The sequence below is a fragment of the Talpa europaea genome (genome assembly GCF_964194135.1).
Source record: "Talpa europaea genome assembly, chromosome: 2".
NCBI classification, from domain to species: Eukaryota; Metazoa; Chordata; class Mammalia; order Eulipotyphla; family Talpidae; genus Talpa; species Talpa europaea.
The window spans coordinates 104890010-104914399 of NC_140068.1; the positions used below are offsets into that span (position 1 = coordinate 104890010).

Genomic DNA, 24390 nt, shown 5'->3' on the forward strand with positions numbered 1-24390 from the left:
CTTCCCACCATAATCCTCTTTTCCTCCCATTCCCCAGAAATTCTAGGAGGCAGGATCCAGTAATTCTGTGAAGTTTATAAATACCTTGCTCAGACCTTGTATACTCCCACGTTACTCCCATCCATGGCCTTTGTGAAATTCGTTGCATGCAGAAGTAGGGATGTTAAAAACATCCTCACCTCTGTCCTCCTCCCCATCCTGCCACTTGCTGGCTGCACAACTGGGACTACGTCATATGTAGCTTCAGTATCCTCCTCTGCAAGACTGTAATAATAATAAATTGATAACAATGGTGATAATGTTGCCTAACTTATGGGGTTGCTGCAATGGTTTAGGAGTCATTCTGTAAAGAGCTTAGTATGGCTTCTCGCATGTAGGAGCTGTACAACCCTGTTATTACCTCTACCTGTCGAAACCTAAACACAGATGTTTCTTCACTTCTGTCCGTGGCTCTCTAATTCTACTCATTTATTCTGTGACCCTAGTAATAGATTTGGTACTTTCCATTTTTTCCCCCAGAGACCTTATGATCCCTGACAAGATGAAATGATGGCCTCATTTAGGCTCTGTACTATGGTTCCAAGAAGATGTTGCATTTCTTTGTATCTCTTGGTCTTTCTCTTTACTGGGTTTCCCTCTTTTGCTGTTTCCCCAAAGACCCATCAGAAACTCACTGCTTCCTGAGATCTAAAATGCTGCTGTTCCCCTGTGTGCACGGCCTTCCTCTCTACATCTTCAACACCTTACTTTTCCCTTGTAACAGTAAAGAAGTGTCAATAAAATAATCATGGGTAAACCAATTGGTGTGTTGAAGCCGCCTCCTTTTGCTTCCTCATTTCTCACTTTCAGTCACTCTTTTGTTCCTTTTTAGGTATTCCCCAAACACCCAAAGGGTTGTCATTTGAACTAGTAGGAGAAACAAAAGTAAATGGTGCAGTATTATTTCTCTAAAGTGAGAAACATGTGGTTGCTTGTTTGGGAACCTGAGAAATATAGATGGCAACTGTAGAGTAAAACTGGGGTGTAGAAACAGCATTCTGCCCTTTGCTTTATTATTTTTTTCATGGCTCTTATCACTACTTGACATTTTTGTATACTTATGTGTTGTCTCCCCATAATGTGAATTCTGTGACAATTAGGCTATTCACTGCAATGCCCCCAGATCCTACCATGGGGTAAGCAATTAATACGGAACCAATTGATACTTAGAGTAGGGGAAAACTGCCCTTTTATGACACCATCCTTGGATCACTGTTATTTCTCTTGGCTACAGAAAAGAAGCCTGCTACACTAGTGAGGTAATCCATAGCTTATTTATTAACCAGACTGTACAGGGAGGCAGGATACAATAGAGAATAAGGTGTTTACAACTTGGTTCTGTCATTTTACCAGCGGTTTTACCTTTTTTTTTTTTTTTTTTTTAAAGATTTATTTATTTATTTACACAAGCACTGGGTACAGTCAGAAGCGCGGGAGGGTGAGGGAATCCACCAGAGTCAGAGCGGGGAGCAGACAGACAGACTGACCAAGTACACTGCTGAGGGGAGCAGCGGGCGGCAGGAGAGGTCTGAGAACCATGTGGGACACTCTCCCCGTGGCCGGGGATCTAACCGCCACTGCAGAGGCTGCGGGCAGCTTCGCAGCCCAGCGCTCAACCGCTGCGCCACCAGGGGAGGCCCTAGCTGTTTTACTTTGGCTACTACATTTTTTTTATTTCCCTGAATTTGTTTACTTGTCTGTAGAATGGACAAGTGTCATTTTATTCGCCTATGAAATGATTCAATCAGGAAAAGATCCAGACTGAACTGTCGGGCTACTGGAGCGGGCTAAAGAACATTCCAGTCAAATTAACAATACGGAATGTTGTGTAACCCTCAAGCCCTACGATAATCTTTAGTATCTAGGATAGAATCTACACTCCGTCTCCCACTCAGTGGTTTGAAAACATCTTGCTGACTCGCCGCCCCTGTCCACTAGCCTCAAGGTCCCTGGGGTATCTCCTACATCGGCCAACTTTATTGCGGATAAATGCCGCTTGCCGTATCCACGGGTGGTGAAAGGTTAGGGCTCAGGATTTCAGAGCCCAGCTGACTATCGCCTCTCGGCTGGGGTCAGACTTTTACGAGCTGCAGCGCCGACGCCCTCAGGTCACCTTGACTACCGGATCAAGGACCCCGTGGGAACGCGCAACCCCCCCGCCATGTATTTCCTCAAGCGCCCACTGAAGAGTGCCCAAAGAGAAGACCTGCGTGGCAAGAACCTGAAGGAAGAGGTGAGGGACTTGGAGACACGTAAGACGAGTGAAAATATATAACATTGAGAGAGGATCCTTTATGCTTTTTTGTTATTGTTAGTAACAGAGCACTTAGAAGTGGCTTAAAAAATTCCACACAGGCATTTTCTAAGGGCAACCCCACAGTGCGCGGAACTAAAGAACAGTGGAAGGCCCCCTTCCGGTCCCTCGCACCTGCGCACTGGAGGTCAAGAAGGCGGGAAGCCGGGTAGAGGGAAGCTGGGGACCGGAAGTGAAGGCAGATTCCCTCCTTCGTCCCTGTTCCCTCCGCCATACGCGCTCGCCTTGCTCAGGTAAGCTCTGGCCTGCGGTACCATCCGTCTCCATCTCCGTTGCCTCGCGGCAATCGTGCTGCGTAGGTTCTTAATATCTTTTCCGTAGGGCACGGTTCGGTCGCTGGCGCCTAGCTGGGTCGTTCTTTCAGTTGCTTGCATCACTTTCGAAAGCAAAGAACTCTTGGGGGGAGGAGGTAGGAAAGCTGGGGGGCCCAATCCAAGATGGTGGCCCCGACGCCATTGTGTTCCCTTTCCTTCCGACTCCCAGGTTGGCCTCCTAGCTTACCGGAGGCTCCCGCGGCCGTGAGAGATGGCTTTAGGCGTTCTCTCCTCCTTGGCTTTTGCAGAGGGCGGGGCTTTTCTCGTCTTCCAAGCTTTGGGTGCTCGCCCGCTCTGGGAATAGGAGAAGCCGGTTTGTAGGCCTAGTTCGACTTTTCTAATCTCTCGATCACCCGTGTGTGGAGTGTTCTCCAGATGTTTGTGAGCGATGGCATGGTGTGTTTCTTGGAAAGCAGGCTCTCCCGAGGAGTAACGCCAGAGACGTGTGGCGCTTGGTAAAGGTTCTGTAAAGGCTGGCGCGAGGGTATCTAGCTGTGTATCAATTATTAACTTCCTTGGTTGTGTGAAGTTAATGCAACCATGCATCATCTTGTATGACGAAGAGGTGAATTTTTTTTGACCGAACCATTTTCTTTAAATTCTCCATTCTCGCCCACTCCCCGGCCCCACCGTTAATTACACAGGGATTTCTTAAGCACCAGAGGAAAGGGTGCTGAGGCGTGGGGGCTGGAGAGTTGTGGGAGGTGGATGGCAGCCAAATGATGTTTCCATTTGGAGAAGTGAGCGCTTTGCGCCATGATGACCTTTATCTATCACCCTGGACTGATGGCTGCTGTGTTAGGGGGCGACACCCCGAGGGTACAGGGAAAGTTCAAGGCGCTCCTTGGAGGATTTTTCAGTACTTTTCATTTCATCATCTCCATCCTTTACTCTTTAAGTTTTTTGTCGTAATCTGTGTTTCATGATCTAGTCTTTATCTTCCCTATTGTTCTATTTGCAGATAAGGAACTTACAAGCTTTTTATTTTTTCCGGCTTCTTGGTTTCTGCTACTTTCCTTGGGAACATGTGTCTTTGTTATCTCCATTGGGAATGACCATTTCACGCTCCATTTTGTATTTGCTCTTTTCTTTTGTTTCTTTATTTTTTCTACATAAAGGTTTTGTAGTTTAGGGAAAGTGCTGAGTGTGGGGATGGAAACAAAGGTGCCTAAGGTTCTGCCCTGTGACTGATAAGTCGTCCATGTTTTTTTCCTAGCTCTTCTGCCAGAAACTTTAGTGTGTCTCTGTTCCTCTACTGTTCCTCAAGCCTCCAGTCTTCCTTGTTTTCACTTACTGAGTGACCCTGCCCAGAGACCCTTCCCCTTCTTCCCCTGCCGACTCAGTTATGGCAGAGAACGATGTGGACAATGAGCTCTTGGACTATGAAGACGATGAGGTGGAGACAGCAGCTGGGGGAGAGGGGGCTGAGGCCCCTGCCAAGAAGGATGTCAAGGGCTCCTATGTCTCCATCCACAGCTCTGGCTTCCGTGACTTTCTGCTCAAGCCAGAGTTGCTCCGAGCCATTGTAGACTGTGGCTTTGAGCATCCGTCAGAAGGTAAATTTTTTATTGTGCATAGACTGCTCATTGGACTCTTTAAGGGTACAAGAAACAGATGTGTTCATGGTTCCTTAGATGGCTGATACAGAGTCATTTTTAAGCTAGACCGGGAAATAAATACCACATAGAAATTTAGCAATAGGAGAGGTTTATATAGATGGATCTTTAATTAATCATAGCGTGAATGTGATCCAAATGCAATTTTTTTAAAAGATTTATTTATTTTTATACAAGAACTGGGGTACAGGCCAGAGGCGTGGGAGGGTGAGAGGATTCACTAGAGAAAGCAGGGAACAGACCAGGCAGACTGACTGAAATACACTGCTGAGGGGAGCAGCGGTCGAGACAGGAGAGATCCTTGGCCAGCCGGGAATCGAACCGGCACTGCAAAGGCTGCAGATTGCTTCACAACGCTGCGCCCAACCTGCTGCGCCACTGGGGAGGCCCCCAAAGGCAATTTAATTTAAAGGTCTGCTATTTGTTCTTGTGGCTGGTTTTTCTCCTCCTCTCTTTGCTTTTAATTTTGTCGCTTTAAGCTCTAGTTTTAAGTTTCCAAGGAGCTGGTTGGACTGTTAACTATTCTGCCAGCTATGGTCTCTAGAAACCTTTATGGGATGATTGGCTTCTGGGTCAGGTACCAAGTCTTTCATTTTGTCCAGGGTTGCAGGGTTATATGACCCAAAGCATGGCAAGCTAAGTAGAAGTGCATGTGGCAGACATTCAAATGTCATGGATGCTTACAGATTAAGGAAAATATAGGACAGCCAGAAGCACCAAAGGTGAGCTTTTTGGTAGGTCCAGGAGGGTTTGTTAGGATTTGGAGGGGCTGGAGCTGATGGTGGCTTAAACTGGCAAGAAATAGATCTGGTTTTGGAATAAATTGGATTGATAGAACAGATAGGTGGAAAAAGTAAAAGTGATTCTTGGACGTTGGCAAGAACTTAAGAATTGAGTGGTGAGAAATGGCTTTGGAGTAGTGAAAAACCTTGTGGGGTTACTTGGGACTGAAGTCTAATATTTTTTTTTCCTTCTAGTTCAGCATGAGTGCATCCCTCAGGCCATTCTGGGCATGGATGTCCTGTGCCAGGCTAAGTCAGGCATGGGAAAGACAGCCGTGTTTGTGCTGGCCACATTGCAACAGCTGGAGCCAGTTACGGGACAGGTACACTTGGGGAGAGTGGTGGGAAAGACTTTTTTTTAAAGATTTATTTGTGTATACAAGAACTGGTGTATAGGCCAGAGTGTGGGGGAGGGTGAGAGGATTCACCAGAGACAGAGTGGGGGCAGAACAGGTGGATCCACTGAAATACACTGCTGAGGAGGGCAGTGAGGGAGACAGGAGAGGTCTGCTGCACCATTTGGGTCAGCTCCCTGGCCGGGGATTGAACTCATGCTGCAGTTGTTGCTGATAGCTTGATAGTGCTGAGGCTTAACCCCTTGCGCCACCAGGGAGACCCCCGACATTTTGGTTAGGAATGTTCAGGAAGGGTGTTTTCTTTCTGAGTTATAAGGAACAATCAGAGTTGTGAGTGCTTATAGGTCAGATGACCTCTACTACCCTTGATTGATGACCGTGGGAAGTGTTTCATAATAGTAACAGGGTTAATGATTGAGATTTCAGGATTGAAATTATTTATAAACCACCAAGTGTGTTTTTGTGAGTCATTTCCCCAAAGTGTGTGTATATTACCATTTCTGTCTCCCCCGCAGGTGTCTGTGCTGGTGATGTGTCACACTCGGGAATTGGCTTTTCAAATCAGCAAGGAGTATGAGCGCTTCTCTAAATACATGCCCAATGTCAAGGTAAGCCGGCGTAAGGAGCCCTAGGAGAGTGAGGGTCTGGGGAGTTGGAGGCATTGAAGACTTGTGTAGATCTGCAGACTTCATTCATGCACGGATGTTAAATATCTATGCATGATCCCCCGTGTGCGCATAGTAAGCTTTTGTAAGCCTTTATGTATGAGAGATTTAATAAAATCTTGGGTTCATTTGGATATATTCTATAATTTGAGGTGTAAGTTATGTCCTGTATTTAAAGAAACTCATTTTGATTTTTAATACATCGTAGGACTAGCCTCTGCAGCATGATTGGGCTGTGGAGGGTGTGCCCATGGCCGCCTTTTTCTTGCTATAACTTACAGTGACTTTGATTACTTCACTGCTTTGGTTGACAGTCTGAGAATTTTGAGGTGTGTGCCAAGAAAATGCTGGAAGCTGAGAAACATCTCCAGTATAGTGTGAATGTTGAGGGCTCTTTTAAATGGTAGGAAATTGAAAGATGTCTGGGAGCCACAAAGAGTGCTGACTTGAGCTGTTTTCCATTATGTAACCTTGACGTCCATGGAATGGTTCCAGACCAGTATTGTCAGCATCATTTGGGAGCCTGTTGGGGACATAGATTATATATATAGCTTCCACTCTGGACCTGTCAAGTGTGGATGTGCTTTCTAACAAGGCCTTCAGGGAATGTGAGAACCACTGATTTATATAACTTACTCACCTTGTTGGGGCGTGGTGAAGAATGGTATTTTCATTCAGATTGTTATAATTTTCCTTTCTACTCATTGCTTTGTGTTTTAAAGGAAGTAGAGGTGTTTAAGTCATACCTCTAAACTAAAAGTAGTTTCTTAGAAACCAGAGTAAATGATGATGTACCTTTGTGTGGTAATATGGAAGGCCTTACAGTAAAGATTTGTGTTCTTCCAGCTAACCCTATTTCATGGAAGATAATCATTTGTTAACTGTTTAATTTTTTAAAAATTTTATGGTTCTGCGAAACCAGGCATTATGCAGTTTTTTAAAAAATTTAACTTTTTGACTTGCTTTCATGAAAGATTTAGTTTTTTTTCTTCCAATACTAAAACATTACAGTAACTCTTATTCCTTAAAAATTATTTGAATGCATTGAATGTGTGTCTATGTTGTGTATATATGTATTTCTGAATTTTTTTAGTCTGTGGGCAATTGTTTTTGCCCAGGTAGTTTTGTCTGTGGGTTGATTATAAAATTGGAAAACTAGGAAACAGTTTCCATTGTTGGATTATGGAAACATTTCTTACAAAGCTCAGTAATGAGCTAAGAGTGCGCTTCCTCCATGGTCTAACTCATCACCCTTGTGCCACTCAGTAAAAGAATGTTCTTGTGTCAGGATCAAATGCACATTTTCATGACATGCTTTTTAAAATTTTGCGCAAAATTAAGCTACAGTGATTTGTTCAAGAGGCTGAGCTAGTTCTACAGAGTATTCTGTCTCTACATTTGTTTGGTTTCCTATGGTGTTCAGCTTTTTCATGTCTCCCTGGATTCCTTATAAACTAAAATTTACATTTGAAAGCTAGTAACCTAACTCAAGTTAAACATTTTTGGTTGGAATTCGTCATAGATGATAATGTTTACTCTTGTTTTGCTCCAAATCTGGTTGTTTCACGCTTGGTAATTGTAAATTTATCATACATAGATTTTATCATAGACAGAATAAGGGTCATGACGGTCCCATCCATTGATATTTTCCTACCAGGAAACTAGAAGTTTCTGGTGTTGATCCTGTAGTAAGGCCCAGTGCTTCAGTAACCGCTCCCCTAGTGAATTTAACAGGAAGTAGTAGTAGTAGTCCTAGCCTCGGTAGTAGTACATCTAGCCTCAGTAATTTCATAGTTTGTGTGGAGGCTTTTAAAAATCTGTGTTTGCTGTGGAAATGTGAGTTGTTTGTGGTCCTTTACATTGATGATTTCTTACTGTTAACCACTCAGTTTTACAATGAATCTCCTGGCCTTAGAGTCATGGGAAAGAGTGTTGCATTAAGTCAGAAGAACTAAATGCTAGTCCTGGCTGCCCAAGTTAGCTGTGTTGCTTTGGACAAGTCACTTTTCTTACTGTAAGCTTTTGGCGGATATAATTTTAGATTAGGTTACTCATAATGTTCCTCTCAATGCTGCAATATCCTAAGAATTGGTTTGTCAGTGTGAAATAATGGGAATTGGGACGACTGGAATCTTTCTTCCTTGTGAGACTTTTTTCCTCCCCGGTTGGCAGGTCGCCGTGTTTTTTGGTGGTCTGTCTATCAAGAAGGATGAAGAGGTGCTGAAGAAGAACTGCCCGCATATCGTCGTGGGGACCCCTGGCCGCATCCTAGCCCTGGCTCGAAATAAGAGCCTCAACCTCAAACACATTAAACACTTTATCTTGGATGAGTGTGATAAGATGCTTGAACAGCTCGGTGAGTGGCACTGCTGGGGCTGGGCTGATCATCTGGGGGCGGCCCTTTGGAGCCAAATGATGTTTATTTGGTATACAGGAGCACTTCGGTGCCAGGACGACTCTTAATCTATCACCCATGACTGATGGCTCTGGCTTCCCTGCTTGGTTTTTGTTGTGCTTTTTGAACAGCTTTGGTGATTGGGGGAAGGGGTGTTACGTTCTTTTTGTGATAAATTTTTCTTTATTTTTGAGAGTAGAGATTTTGCTGATCTTGGACACCAGTCACATTCCTTCTAGATTCTATTCCGGGTATCAGGTGTCATCTAAACTGAAGGAGGAGACGGTCTTGGCATCCTCAGTTCAGCATGTATTAGAATTAATAGTTGACTAGATCTCTAGACTAGAATTCTAGGAATAGTCTGAACAGTGCGTGGTATGGAGTTATGGAAGTAAAATTTTCCGTAAGGAATCTAATTTAGAGCAAGAGTGAAAGTGAACATAATTTTATGCCAGTGGCATCGGTTATGGGGTGGGTTCCAGGTAGAGATTATCATACTTGCCTGGTGGGATAAGAAGTCCAAACCACAGGAAGTTGGAACTCTGGCAGCCAGGATGTAATAGGTGCACTATAGGAGCCGGGGCTTATGGGGAGAGGTGTAGGAAGAATGACCTCATAGAGCATTTTTCGTAGTTACCCTTGTCAGCTTCTGCAGTTGACCTTACTCCCATTTCATAGTTAAACTGGCTTTGGGTTTCATTTTTTTTTTCCTTGATTAGTTAACACCAAAAGCTGTCTGCATTACGTGTTCGTTGCTCCTTCCTGTGTGTTAACTGTTGTGGATCTGGTTTTTATGGTGGTTGGAGAAAACAGAGCCCTGAGGCAAATCTTTCCCTCTAGTAGTTTCTCTTACTCATTTCCAGTAATCCTCACCTCATTTGGGATACCTCTTTGATCTTATCAGATATGCGTTTTTCTTAGTGTATTTCTTCCCCCTCTCACTTTCTTGTAGACATGCGTCGGGATGTCCAGGAAATTTTTCGCATGACCCCCCATGAGAAGCAGGTCATGATGTTCAGTGCCACCTTGAGCAAAGAGATCCGTCCAGTCTGCCGCAAGTTCATGCAAGACGTAAATACCCTTCTACCTTCTCTCCCTCCACTCCCTGCCCGCTGCCTCCTCCCCTGCCGCGCCCTCTTCCTCCAGACTCCCTTGTCCTTCAAGCTCCAAGAAGGGGGCACGTGCCCATCTGAGAGAGATGACTCCTGGAAGAGACACACAGAGGCAGAGACAGTTAGCGTTAGGGTCTGCGCGGGCGCCAGGGAAACTCCGGAAGACTTGGTCGGGTTAACGTGAGAGCGGGTAGTGTTCGACTTTTTTTTTTTTAAATCAGCATTTTTGAACCTCTTCTCTTTGGGGGAGGGCAGGATTTTCTGCCCTACCACCCACCCATTGTCTCCTACATACCCCCTACAGCCACGCACCCTCAAGGTGGCATCAAGCATACAACTGGAGCCTTCTGTGCCCCAAAACTCATAACCTCCCGGTGGCAGGAGAGCAAGAGAGGGACAGAGAGATGGCAGGGCATGTCCAAGAAGAGCAAACAGCGCAAATGAATCCACTCCCTCCCCACCTCCAGGGGTGGGGGCCTTTGGCACCTCAATCCCCATCCCCTACTCCTTCCCATCGTACCTCCTCGCACCCATCTGGAAGCCTCGGTTGATGTGAGACGGCAGCAGAGAAGCACCATGGCGCGGCGGGGGAATGCGGACGGCACCAGCGGTGGATGGCGGCAGCGGAGGCCGCGGGGAAACCTGACCAGGAAGCTGAGGACCCAGCCAGCCTCTTTTTCCGTTCCCGGTTTTTTTCCTGAACCCAAGGCGTGCCGTGCTCCCTGTTTTCCCCAATATGTGTTGGGGGGAGGGGTGTCCTGAATGGGGTGGTAGAATTTTTTCTTTTTTTAAGCATTTTTTAAATACTCAGAAGAGAGGGATATGGAAAAGGTAAAGTGAGGAGCTCCACTTGGGCATGCTCAGGTGGGTCTTAGGGTCTGGAAATTGACAGGGCCTGCAGAGAAACGGCGGGGGTGTGTTCTCTCCCTCCTGGCTCTGTTCCTCTGGGATGAGGAGTCTTATCTTTAGCTGCACTTGGGGCTGAATTAGATGTGAAGGAGGCCATGGAACTTCTCTGGAAAGCCTTTGCTAGCCTGCCTTCTGGGGTTGGGCTGCTGGTTTTCTTCCATCACACACACACGCACACAATCTTGGACCTTGGATCTGCATGTTAACTATCCTCCAGTTAGTGAAGAGTGCTCGGAACTTTGGACTCTGGAGTTGAGTCTTACTGTTAATTTGTTGGTTTTTTTTTTTTTTTTTTTTTTAATGGTACCTTCTTCCCCTTCAAGGGTTTTGTGGGGCTTTTTTTGTTTGTTTTTAAGAGCTGAATACATATTTGTTGCTGTGAATTTGTTTTTTTTTTGTTTTTTTTAGCACTACTTAATACCTCCTTTATAATATTGTAGCTGGCTTGATTTAGGTCAGAGACTAATGTAGAAGTATTCCTTTGTGGTTTGAGGGCAAGTTAAACTCATTTTGAGTAGTTTTTGCTCTCCTATAAGATCCATTGCATTCTGACCTGAACGACATGAACATTCCTAACATGAATGTGATTCTCCTAGTCCAGAGAACCCACATGGAGCAGTCCTGGTCCTCTTCCCCATATACTTATGACCATTTCTGATGGAGTTATTCTGACCTTGAGTCACCATTTTCCAGATGTTTGGCTCATGTGCTCCCTTTGAGAAAAAGCCCCTATTATTTTGGTTCTCTGCCACTTCCATTTGCAGTTAAGGCATCTTGCTGTTGGGTGGTTTCACTGTTCCTTTTCCTATCTGCAAACTTCCTTTTCTATGACAGTTTTCAGCTGGGCAGTCTTACATCTGTGATAGGAAGGGAATTAGATCTAAGGTGGAAGAGACCACATTAAATTGTGGGTGTTTTTGGGGGGTGGGGTGGGGTTTTCAAATTTCTCTTCTCCCCATCCCCCCATGGGGTGTATTGGAGATCAACTTCCTCCACCCCCCCAGGTTTAACCCCCCCACTCTGCCCTCCTCCCGTTCCCCACCCCCTTCCTCCCCCCTCCCCCCCCAGCCAATGGAGATCTTCGTGGATGATGAGACGAAGCTGACGCTGCACGGGTTGCAGCAGTACTACGTGAAACTGAAGGACAACGAGAAGAACCGGAAGCTCTTTGACCTTCTGGATGTCCTTGAGTTCAACCAGGTCAGTTGTTGAAGGTCCAAAAGAGGAATGAGTTGTCTTCAACTGTAGCAGAAACCTATATATTAAGTACCCTTTTTTAAAGTGAAACCACGTATGTGATGTGAGAGGGGTGAAGAAATCCTTCAAGTGAAATTCTTTCAAAACATTTAAGTGTCACTTGGATAAGCACGAACAGGGTGGGAACTGCTTTACCTGGCTGACACAGGGGCTCAATTAAAAAAAACTCAAAATCCTTGAAGGGCTTTTGAATTCAAAGCAACTCATGTATCTTGGATCTGATAGGTTCTTTTTTTTTTTTTTTTTTTTATAGAGGCATGTTTTCTTTCTTTCTTTCTTTCTTTGTTTTGTTTATACATGCACTGGGTACAGTCAGAAGCGCGGGAGGGTGAGAGAATTCACCAGAGCCAGAGCGGGGAGCAGAACAGGCAGAAGGACCAAAGTACACTGCTGAGGGGAGCAGCGGGCGGCAGGAGAGGTCTGCGCGCCATGCGGGACCCTCCTTCGATGGCCGGGAAGCAGCCGGGGATCTAATCGGCGGCGCAGAGGCCGCGCGCAGCTTAGCAACCCAGCGCTCAACCGCTGCGCCACCGGGGAGGCCCCTGATAGGTTCTTTTTTTCCCTTACAGTTTTACATAATGAATTCATTGAGATTCAACTTGCAGACATATAATTCAGCCATTTAAAGTGTAAAATTCGAATGGTTTTAGTGTATTGTGCAGCTATTCACAATAATCATTTTTAGGACATTTTTATCACCTCCAAAATAGACTATGCAGTAGCAGTCACCCTCCAGATTTTCCAGCCCTAGGCAACCACCGTAAAATTTGTCTGTGGATTTGCTTGGATGCTCCATATAAATGAAATACTGCAATATTTCAGTCTTTGTGATTGGCTGGTTTCACTTGGCATAATGTTTTCAAGGTTTGTTGAATTATGTGTATTTAGTACTTCACTTTTCAAGGCCAATTAATGTCTCATTGTATGGATATGCCAGATTCTACTTAACCTATTAGTTTATAGACAGGTTCTCTCCACTTATTTGCTATTGTGAAGTGTTTCTTTGAGCATTTGTATGCACATTTTTCTGTCGACACACGTTTTATTTCTGTTGGGTGTATCCCTAAGAATGAAATTAATCTTTTGAGAAACAACCAGACTTTTTTAAAGCAGCTGTACCATTTTATATTTCCATCAATTAAGTAATAGGGTCTGGAAATTTTTTTAGTACTGAGAAGAAGCATTTCATCACTTTGCCTGTTGTATGGCTTATTTACACTATAAACTATTTTCTAGAATGTGTTGTTTATGTGTGATGTTTTGCTGTATGGGAATACTATAAAATTGACCACTACTATTTGCTATTTTTTCATGAGGTAGCCTTTTCCTTGTCTCCTAACACGTCTGATAATTTTTTTGGTTATTGTTTTGGTTATACATGTGCAGCATGTCTGCTTTCTCTGAAAGGCAGGTTATACTTAGTTACTTTTTAAGAAAGAAGAGGAAATACACAATTGAGGTTAAGAGGAATTTCTTTAGAAGAGTGTGATTATTATAAACTCCCTTTTCCTAATTTTTCTCATATATTTTCATGGACCCATATTCCTGCCAATCTGTTGCACACACGCACATACAACACACACACAGGTGGTGATCTTTGTGAAGTCTGTGCAGCGCTGCATTGCCCTGGCCCAGCTCCTAGTGGAGCAGAACTTCCCAGCCATTGCCATCCACCGTGGGATGCCCCAGGAGGAGAGGTGAGTTGGAGATGGGGAAGATATTTTGTGTCCTTGGGAGGAAAGCACCATTGAGAGAAGAGGAATCACTTACATTTCTCTAATTTCCTTTCTCATAAAGGCTTTCTCGGTATCAGCAGTTTAAAGATTTTCAACGACGAATTCTTGTGGCTACCAACCTGTTTGGTCGAGGCATGGACATTGAGCGGGTGAACATCGCTTTTAACTATGACATGCCTGAGGATTCCGACACCTACCTGCATCGGGTAAGCCCCACACCTAGAATGGTGTTGTCCGTGTCCTCCCATCCCTTCCCATCTTCATCACCTTCCCTTTTGGGAATCTTCCCTTTGGAGTCTTCATCCCTACCCTGTCTCCTTCCAGGTGGCCAGAGCTGGCCGGTTTGGTACCAAAGGCTTGGCCATCACATTTGTGTCTGATGAAAATGATGCCAAGATCCTCAATGATGTGCAGGATCGCTTTGAGGTCAATATTAGTGAGCTGCCTGATGAGATAGACATCTCCTCCTACAGTGAGTATTGGTCCCAGGAAGCTAGTTCCCCCATTTTCCTTGTTCCTTGGTATGTTTGCCTTCCGTCCTATTATACTTAATAGTCACATAGCCTCCCCCGCCAGCTTGATGCTGGTTGGGATGTTTCATTGACCTCTGTGTGGGGTCTCTTTTACTCTTGTCAAATGATTTCTCTTTCCCCATCCCCAGGTCTTATACAGCACCCCACAGACACATCTGCAGGTGTGGGCGTTTGTTTCTGCCAGCCTCCTTTCCTATGTCTTACCTAACCGTGCCTTATTTTCTCTTCAGTTGAACAGACACGGTAGAGGACTCGCCCACCAGTTCTGGAATGTGACCGTCTGTCCCTCTTCAGGAGAGGACACCAGACATGGGGATGAAGGAGACACTACTGCCACCTACCCCTGATACCCCCCAGCCCCTACCTTTGGCTTCCCTCTTTTGCATCACCACCACTCCTAAACCCTCATTTCCTGATTTGTCAAAACTTTTTTTTAACAAAACTAAAAAACACATGCGTCTGTGGTATCTGTAATCGCTTCGTCCCTTTATTGGATTTGGGGTGAGATTAATTTAGGGCATGATCCAGGGTATATTCCTTTAGGGACTGTGTGCCTTGCTGTGATTGCAGGATGATGGGGGGGGGGGGGCGGGGTGTGTGGCTGAAAAGACTGGAGGCCACGGCTCCTAACTACTATCCAGTTCCTTGCCCTCTGGAAGTGTCTTGTGTTTCTTTAGTAGCCTGGGGGACTTGGAGATGTTTCTGGTTGAAGGGCTCAGGGGATGCATGCATAGCATTTCATGTTGGAGGTTGAAATGGAAACTTGAAAAGATTAAGCATCATCTCTCAGGCTCTCACGGTGTCTCCTCATCTGCTCCTTCAGCTTCTGGATTTTGAGCACCAGGGCCTGGGCTTCCCAGGCCCCTTCTTGCCCCTCCAGCATGGCCTGGTACAGCTCCAGCTGCTGCTCCAGCAACTCCTCAGCTTGGGCCAGCTCAGCTGTGGGGCGGGGCCTGGGGCTCTGGAGGGGGGACATGGGGGAGGGAACGTCAGCCAGGGCGGGGCCAAGGCCAGAGGCTCTCCAAGTCTGTTGTACTGCTCCCCAATTTTGTACCCTATTTAAAGTTGGCCGTGCTGCTTGGACATAGGGGCAGTTGAATTTCAGGTGGGGTGGGGGAGAGGGGCTGTAACAATCCTTATACAAGGATCTGGGTCATAGGAAGGAGAGGACAGGCTGTACCTTCGCTCTAGGAAATAATTAACTGTTAAGGGAGGGAAATTCCTTTTCAAGGACTCTCTGGACTTCAGGAAGGGAGGGAGGCAGGCATGAGGGGGAAAGGGAGTCCTGAGGATTGGGATGGAGTGGGGAAGGTGCTGAAGAATTGAGTTGGAGCAAGCTTTGGGGTGTAGGGGGTGGTTTCTGCAGGCTGGTGCAGAGAGAAATTAAAGTCCGCTCCTCCCATACAACTCGTGCCCTCCACCCCGACCCTGGGGCCACTTACCGTCGTCGTCGGAGGTGATCTCATCTTCCCACTCCCTGTGGAGTCAGGTGGCTCTTCTGTGGTTGCACTGGGGCTCTGGGACCAGCACCTCCAGGATCCCTGGAGTGCCAGGGGCCAGGGAGGCTGGAGGAGGTAACGGCTGCATCGGGAGAGCCAGGGCAGAGGAAGGACCATGGCAGGTGAGGCAGAAGCTGTCTGAGCTGCCCCAGCAATCACCAGGAACTGGTTGCCTCCAGGCCTTGGCCTCGCTTCAGTGCCTGGCCCTGCCCCTCCTCTGCTCTGCTGCCCCCACCGCCCTCCCAGCTGGGCCGTGGGTTCTGGAACTCTTGTACCTGATGTGCCAGTGTTCTGGCTGCTCAGACAGGACTTGCTTTAGAGCACTGGTGCCCAGCCTGCCTACCATATGTCTTGTGTCAGTTTTTCTTAACGTGCCCTCTTGCTTCCCCTTGTTCTGCAAGGTAGGAGTTACATTGTGGGTTGTAGGTGAGGAAACTGGGTCAAAGGGTTTCGTTCAGCAGCGATGTTCAGCAAGTGTCTGTGGGGACCTGTGCTGGGCCAGATGTGTTCAAGTTTGCATAGCTGGTTGGAAAAGCCCCGGGGGCTCAGACGCAGGTCTACCTCACTTGAAATCTCGTACCATTGACCTGGCTCAGGTATTGATTTCCCCCTTTGTCTCCCTTCCCTCTTCTTGCTGGCTCAGAGTGGCCTTGTGCCTCTTGCTTGTTGTGCTGTTTGCCTAATCTGGTCCATGGGCAGCATTGAATCACTTGTATCCTGGCTCCCGACAGCATGTGACGCTATCACAGGTTTCAAGCTCTGTTGAAGCAGCGAGCTCTCCCTTCAGCTCCGGTGCTAGAACCAAGGCCCCGTCTGCACCCGCATGTGTGAGCCTTGTACACAGGGCAGGCTTCTGCAGTGTGTCCTGCAGGGGCTGGAGCGCACAGTCACACCGCTGCGGGCAGGGGTGGTGCAGAGGGGGTGGGGGGCTCCAGCTTTGATCGTCTGTGAAAAGGGTGTCATCAGAAAAGCGGGCCTCAGAAGGCAGGATTGCTGGGGCGGGGCAGCTGCTAACCAGCTCGCTGCCTGGGACACGTGCTACAGAATGGGAAGGTGGCTCCTGCCATGGGCTGTGTGTGGGGAGGGGCATCCAGGAACTCAGAGGGTGACCCTCCTGGAGGTCGGTTAGTGCTTCTGTACCCTGGGGGGGGGGGGGCTTGGGGGGGGGGGCTTGGTTTGAAGCTTGTTTAGGTGAGGCCAAGACCTTGTGTTCTCCCACTACCTGATATGTTCCTACTTTTCAGAGGAAAAAGAAGAGGCCTGTAACATTTTTATTTTTTATTTTTTAAAGATTTATCCATTTATTAATACTAGAACTGGGGTACAGCTCAGAAGCGCAGGAGGGTGAAAGAATCCACCAGAGCCAGAGCGGGGAGCAGAACAGGCAGGCGGACTGAAGACACTACTGATGGGAGCAGCGGGCATGGCAGGAGAGGTCTGCCACGCCATGTGGGGTTCTCCCTGGCTCGTGGGGAATTGAACTGGTGCTGTGAAGGCTGCGGACAGCCTTGCAGTGTGGCACTCAACTGCTGCGCCACCGGGGAGGCCCGAGGCCTGTAACATTTAAAAAAAAATTTATTTATTTTGTAGAAGAACTGGGGTATAGGCCAGAGGTGCCAGACTGGGTGGGTGAGAGGACCCACCAGAGACAGAGTGGGGAGCAGAACAGGCAGATTGACTGCTGAGGGGAGCAGTAAGGGAGACAGGAGAGGTCTGTTGTGCCATGTGGGTAGCTCCCTGGCCAGGGATCAAATTTGTGCTGCTCTGGCGGCCCATAGCTGCACAGGGCTGAGACATAAGCCCTTGCACCACCAGAGAGGTCCTCATTTCACTTTTTAAAGTTATTTTTTGAATCACATTAGATTAACAGAAATGTGAAGCTAACACAAAGATCCCTTACACCTTTTACCCAGTTTCTCTTAATGTTAATATCTAACAAAACTATGCTAAGGCCGAGAAGCTAACATGTATAACACCATTAGCTGAACTATAGACCTGTTTTGGATTTCACCCGTTTTTCTACTCATGCCCTTTTTCCATTCCAGGATCCAATCCAGCCACCTCCAGTTGTGTCCCTCTTGTCCCTACAGAAACCAATCTTCTGAGTTTCTAAGTTCTTACTTGTTTCCATGACCTTGAAAGTTGTGAAGAGTACTGGACAGGTAATTTGTACGCTGTCACTTGTTCGAGTGTGTCTGAAATCTTCTCATGATTAGATGGTGGTTGTGAGGTGTGGGGGAGAAAACCAGAGGGGAAGCGCCCTCATCCCATGCCCAGCCCCCTGCAGCGTGATAGCCCCAGGGTCCTCACGGCAGTCATCACCTCCCTGGCCACCCGAGAGAGACTGGAGACTGAGTGAGCTGCCCACCGCAGCTCTCTTCCCCTCCCCCCTCATCTTCCTCACACAGCAATGCCTTCTCCTCCCCAACCCAGGGCTTTTAAGGGCCAGAGCAAGAAGAGGTCCTCACAGCTCCCTGCAGGAGTCTGGCTAACTGAGCCCCTCCATTCCCACCGTAGCCTTAGTGTCTGCCTGGTACAGTCTTGTACACGCAGAGGCAACCCAGGAAGGCGTCCCTGCAAGTCCCTGTGTGCTTCAGTCTCTCCTGCTTCAATTTCTCTCAACTGTCACCCACTGAGGCCCGCCCTGACCACTTTATTTACAAGTGCCCCTCCCATCTGCTTGCCTTGGGTGTCCACCCTGCAGGAGTTTTCCTCTATCTCCTGTCACTTTTTTTTTTTTTTTAAAGATTTATTTATTTATACAAGAACCGGGGTACAGGCCAGATGTATGGGAGGGTGAGAGGATTCACCAGAGACAGAGTGGGGAACAGAACAGGCCGACTGACTGAAATACACTGCTGAGGGGAGCAGTGGGCGAGACAGGAGAGGACTGCTGCGACATGTGGGTATCTCCCCAGCCAGCAGGGATCGAACCCGCAATGTAGAGGCTGCGGACAGATTCACAGTGCTTGCGCTCAACTGCCTGCGCCACCAGGGAGGCCCTCTCCTGCCACTTTCTGACACACTGTACAGGGGCCTTTTCCCAAGACGGGTTCAACAACACCCACCCCACATCCCCTTCCGCAATGTGACGCCACCACCGCCTACCTAGGGGTGTGACCACCTCCCTCCCCTTGATCTTTGAACAGCTTTGGAACAGTGACACTTTTTGAATTCTGAGGTTCTGACACCAGATCCCCTGGGGGGTCTGACTTGTCCACAGGGGACACCCCCTCCTGGAGCCCAGGAGCCAAGGTGGGAACAGCCAAACCATGCAGTTAGCAGCCCCAGTGAGCCCCAGCCCACAGCTTGCACCCCCTGTTGTCCTGGGAGGGATCCTCCTGGATGTTCCAGGGCACTGCACCCCCAGCCTGTGCATGTGGAGCAGAGAAGCTGCCCACTGACCCTGTCACCCCGCAGAAGGGGGAGAATAAAGGATGCTTTTATCTGGGGGATTGTTTGTTACCAAGTGATAGACAAGAACACATATCACATTTTATTCCTCTTGCGATGTTCTCATTGGTTGTCTGTCTTCCTGTCAGATGGAAGCATCAGGAAAGCAGTTTTTTCTCTGATTTCATGAAATGATCACCAGGCCCAGAACCATGCCTGGCTCAGAACAGTCACTGAACATCATGGATGAGAATATACGCTGTGACCAGCTCCGTAAAGCTGGTACGTCTAAGACTGAAAGAGAGAGTTGCCTGGATTTTGCTTTGGAAGTCGCCTTGGTCTGCTCGGGCTGCTGTCACCAAATCCCACACACTAGGGGGCTGAGCAGAAATATGTTTTCTAGCAGTTGGAGGCCAGAAGTCCAAGATCAAAGTGCTAGGAAGTTGGTTGTTGATGAGGGTTCTCTTTCTGACTTGTAGGACTTCACAACATGGTGGTGTTTCCTGTGTGTGTGTGTGTGTGTGTGTGCATGCACACAAGTTGGGGGGAAAGAGATGTCTGATATTTCTCATAACCACCAGTCCTGTCAGATTAGGGCCCCAGGCTTATGACCTCATTTAACCTTAATTATCTTTTCAAAGGCTGTATCTCTAAGTACATTCATATTGAGGGATTCAATATATGAATTTTGGGGGACACAACTGTTCAAAATAGGTGTTTCCTGCGATTTGTGTGTGTTTGCTACTATCATTCCCTCTCCGTTTCCTTAGCCTCTCACCACACAGCAGGGAAGACAGGTGGTGGCGGCCACCAACTGCCTCTGAGGTCTCTTGGGCCAGGAAGTGTGTCCATTTGGTTGGGGGTCACGACACTGTCGTCCAGATGGCAGCTGAGGGGACCCCACAGCACATGGGACTCTGGGGAACAATCTCATGGTTTTTGAACACCTTGTCCGTGTGGGCTATGGTAACAGAATGTCGTAAACTGACATATGCATAACAGAAATATATTTCTCGCAGTCCTAGACTCTAAGAAGTCCAAGATCAAGTCCAGCAAATTCCAGCGCTCTCTTCCCTATTCATAGCCCGCTGCCCTCCCACTGCGCCCTCACATGGTGGACATGGTGAGGAGCTCTCTGGAGTGTCTCTCAAGGACATAATCCCATTCATGAGGCCTCATCACCTAATCATCCCCCAAAGTCCCAAATACCATCACATTGGGGATTCGAATTAAACCTAGGGATTTGGATGGAACACAGTTACTCTCTAGCACCACGCCCCCAAGCCCCGAGTAGGGCTGCAGAGCTCCTAAGCTCAGGGTTTGGGGGTGGCAAGGGGTTGGGGGTGGCAAAGAGTTGGGCCTGAGGACCTAGCCTGCAAGTCTGCATGCAAGGCCCTAGAGAGCAGAGGGAACCCCTTGAGCCACAGCTGTGGAGGGTGTCGGAGCTGCTGCTGGGAAGCGGCTGTGGGGCGCCTGCCCGCTTCTGTCGCTGATGTCTGTAGCCTCAGTGGGGTCAGCGGCTGCTGCAGGTGGGCACAGGTTCTCGGGTCCCTGGCCTGGTTATCACAGAGGAGGAAGGGAAAACTGAGACCATGACAACTAGTTACTGGCGAGGTCTTCCACAGGGCGTGGGACCAGGAGACCCCTGGAATTTGGGCCCTGGGCTGGTCCCTATAAGGGTGGCACAGAATCTCCCCTTTTCTTTCTAGGCCCCAGAACCTGGAGTCCCTCTTCAGACTGCCCACAACTGTCTCCCAGGCGGGCAGTTCTCTTCCCTGACTCCTCCTTTCCCTTCCCGTGACCTCTGCTCCTTTCATGTCCTGATTTCTGTTCTATCCTTACTTTCCCTGGGGTGTCCCCAGGTCGCCCAGGACCTAACACCCTGGGTGGGGGCAGTTCCTCCTTTCCCCATCCATGGTTAGAGACATACTAGACTGAGTCCAACTCCAGAGGCAGCGGCAGGAACAAGGAACAGGGTCTCAGGCGTCTTATGTTCCATCCCAGGTGACTGAGGGCACCCAGTTTGTTTGTGGGGTTCCCCACCTGGACCCAGCTGTAATGACAGATGATCTTATTGCCCTGAGGCAGTCCATGGTGACTCAGTGGGGAGGAAACACTGATATAAGTGTGGGGTTTTGGGAAACACTTTCTACTTCATACCTGACATGGAGTGGGGGCTCCTCTTGTGTTCAAAGCCCTTTTTGTGCTGCTGGGAGCCCAGGGAGCCTGGGGAGGGCCTGGCTGAGCAGGAGAAAGAGCAGCTCTGGTCGCCTGTGCTCAGCCCTGTGGCCACACGGGGGCGCTGCTGCACTGCTCTGGGATTATAATTGAGCAGTTGGGAGGGTCTGGGCTGTGCTTAGTGGGAGGAGGCTGACATGGAGGATGGGCCCGCCATGTGAGGATTCTAGGGAGTCTTGGACTGGTTGTGTCAGAGTGAGGGTGTTACCGAACGCCGGCCTCAGTTTCCCTCAGCCAATAAAAGGAAACTGAGTTTGAGGAAAAGGAAAGCGGTTTTATTTGTCGACAAATGAGGAGGGCGGCAGACTCACGTCCGAAAAACCACCGTCCTGCTCTTTGGCAGTGGGCAGGGGTATTTATACAGGGGGAGATGGGTAGGGGTCTGCGAAGGGGAGGGGGAAGGGGCCGAGGCACAGAGACGGGTGATCGCCAGCTTGTTTTCCTTAGGACGAGGGGGAAGGGTCTGCAGGGAAACCGGTGGGCTCCAGCTTGTTTTTTTTTCTTCCCAAGGGGAGGGGAAGCTGCAACAAATGGGAAAGACAAGTCATCAATCCTGTCAATGCTAAATAAGGGGAATCGCAAGGAATGGGGGAAAGACAAACTTGTTAACTGTATCACAGAGACAAGTGGGCGCCAGCTCAACAGGGAGATGGATGGGTGTCAGCTCATTCATCTTAAGGGAAGGGGAAGGTGTCAAGGCACAGAGACGGGTGATCGCCAGTTTGTTTTCCTTAGGACGAGGGGGAAGGGTCTGAACAAATGGGAAAGACAAGTCATCAATCCTGTCAATGCTAGATAAGGGGAATTGCAAGGAATGGGGGAAAGACAAAGTTGTTAACTGTATCAAGGGGACTGAAGGAGAAGAGGGCTCAGAAGCCCTTGTGCCATCTCTGAGGGTTCCATGTTCTCCCCAGCCTCACCTCTCTCTAGTTCTTTAATGGCAACGTCCCAGAAAATTAAAAACATTTCTTCTACTTCCTATTTCTCAGTTTTTTAAACTCAGGGTTTGTTTTTTTTTAAATATTTATTTATGCATACAGGAATTGGGGTGTAGGCCAGAGGCACAGGGTTAGGGGGGATGAGAAGATTCACCAGAGACAGAGTGGGGAGCAGAACAGGCAGATTGACTGAAATACACTGCTGAGGGGAGCAGCGGGTGAGACAGGAGAGGTCTGCTGTGCCATGTGGGTACCTCCCTGGCTGGGGATTGAACTCAGGCCACAGTGGCTGTTGATAGCTTCATAGTGCTGAGACTTTAACCCCTGCACCACCAGGGAGGCCCTGAAACTCAATTTTTTTTTTTTTTAAGATTTATTTATTTATACAAGCACTGGGTACAGTCAGAAGCACAGGAGGGTGAGAGAATTCACCAGAGCCAAAGCTGGGAACAGAACAGGCAGACTGACGAAATACACTGCTGAGGGGAGCAGCTGGTGCGACAGGAGAGGTCTGTCGCTCCATGTGGAACCCTTGCCGGAGGCCGGGGATCAAAAAGGTGCTGCAGAGGCTGCGGGCAGCTTTGCAGCCCAGCGCTTAACCACTGCGCCACCAGGGGAGGCCCTGAAACTCAATTTTTGAATAAAATCATCTGGAGGTGGAAAGACCATCTCACTGTTTACACAACACTCCAAGGTGTGGATCTGCACACGGACACTGGGACTAAGAGCACAGGTCCCCCAGGCCCACCCTAAGCTTTCAGTTCCCTCAGCAGGGAGGAAGAGGGGCCCAGTGTCAAGGCTCACTGATTAGGGTGCCCTGATGTCACCTCCAACTGCAGGGCCAGGCCGACCTGAGCGCAGGTGTGAGTGTCTCTCTGCCCCCTGGCCTGGAGTGGACTCATGCCCGTCTCTGGGACCCCATCCTCTGTCAGGCACTCTGCCCAGGATCGGAGCCAAGAAAGGGCCCACACCCTAGACCTGACACCTGGCCACCCCAAACCTCCTCATCTCCATCGACTGAGCCCAAGGGAGGCTCCAACCCCTCTCCTCCCATCTTCATCTCTCAGACTCACCCCCACCACTTGCCTGACTAATCTCTCCATGTCCTTTTCCGTTTGTGTCTGTCACCAAGTAGCCTTCACTCTTATCTCCACCAGAGATTAGTGTGTCTGCACACCCCTGTTCTGTCTCCTCTCACACATCTCCTGAACCCCTGAAATCCCCCCCCACCCCCCCACCCCCCACCCCCCTCGCCCACTGTGGTCCCTGGAGTTCTCAGCCAAGAATCGGTAAAATCACCAAAGCCCTCCCTCAGGATGTGCCTTTACTTTGCAGCTCTGATAGAAGCCTGGTTTCCTGAGGACACGGCTCCCTGCAGGGCCTGTGCCCCTGGGTGCTTCCTCCCCCACCACCTTGTACCTGGGGGCTGGCAGGTGGGTGGGGCCTTTGCTTATCACCATCTTCAGGCCTTTCTCCCTCACACCCTCTAAGGTGTCCTCAGATCATGCCCAGCCACCCCCGCTGCTGCTGTTCTCTGGACCCCCAGCCATTCCCCTCTTTCCCGCACATTTCCAGCTTGTGGTGCACCTCACTGTCTCCGCAGTGGCATTTAAAAGCACAGGAAAGATATTTTTTTAAATAAATATGCTAACTGAATAGCCAGTTCTTGAAAAACTTTGTTCCTAGAATTGGCATTTCAGCATTCTGAGGTGACTTCCTGGCCTGTGTGGTTATATTTGTCCTTTGAACTCACAGTGCTTTCTTTTTCTTGTCAGTGTCTACAGCTATTCAGATGGGCCAGCATGTGACCTCCTGTCTTTGGTGAGCTCTCAGTATACCCTCCAACTGAACTGGGCTGTCCCAAATCCCTGGAAATAAGAATTGCTTATCTTATACCCAGAAGTTTAGAAAGCACCCAAAAGTGCAGTTGCTTTGTGCCCGGGCAGACTGCAGGAGTTCCCCTGTGACGCTCAAGTTCTTACGAGGCCGTCAAAAGTGAAAGAACACATCAGCTGGCCTATTCTGGGACTTCTGCTGTGCTGGGTGTGTCTGGACAGGACACCTGTGCTCCCCTTATGAGGAGCAGAAAATCACTGTGAAAGACCTGACAGCACAAACACAGTATCAGAAAGCTAAAAGAAAAAAAAAAAAAAGAAAAATAAGAAAACGTTTTTCAGTTAAAAAATCAGTAAAATCAAAAGGGTAAAACAATTGGCATTTTAGTCAATATTGTTCACAATCTTAACAAACTAACATTGAAATATCTATTTTTTAAAATAGATTTTATTTATTTA

General features: G+C 48.2%; 2 protein-coding genes across 2 annotated transcripts; one reads left to right on the plus strand and one right to left on the minus strand.

The window, feature by feature from the left end:
* Window positions 1-3982: 3982 nt before the first annotated feature.
* DDX39B (DExD-box helicase 39B) lies at window positions 3983-14480 on the plus strand. The gene is made up of 10 exons (XM_084228013.1): window positions 3983-4223; window positions 5261-5388; window positions 5937-6029; window positions 8259-8442; window positions 9434-9552; window positions 11571-11702; window positions 13347-13456; window positions 13557-13701; window positions 13820-13967; window positions 14259-14480. Exons 1-10 carry the CDS (start codon window positions 4013-4015, stop codon window positions 14273-14275), a joined length of 1287 nt encoding a protein of 428 aa, XP_084084139.1. The 5' UTR covers window positions 3983-4012; the 3' UTR covers window positions 14276-14480.
* A 320-nt stretch (window positions 14481-14800) lies between these two features.
* Window positions 14801-15644, minus strand: MCCD1 (mitochondrial coiled-coil domain 1; the record flags this gene model as incomplete). The annotated part of the gene is made up of 2 exons (XM_084228640.1): window positions 14801-14989; window positions 15471-15644. The coding sequence occupies 2 exons, from the start codon at window positions 15642-15644 to the stop codon at window positions 14801-14803; spliced, it is 363 nt and encodes a 120-aa protein (XP_084084766.1).
* Window positions 15645-24390: the final 8746 nt, after the last annotated feature.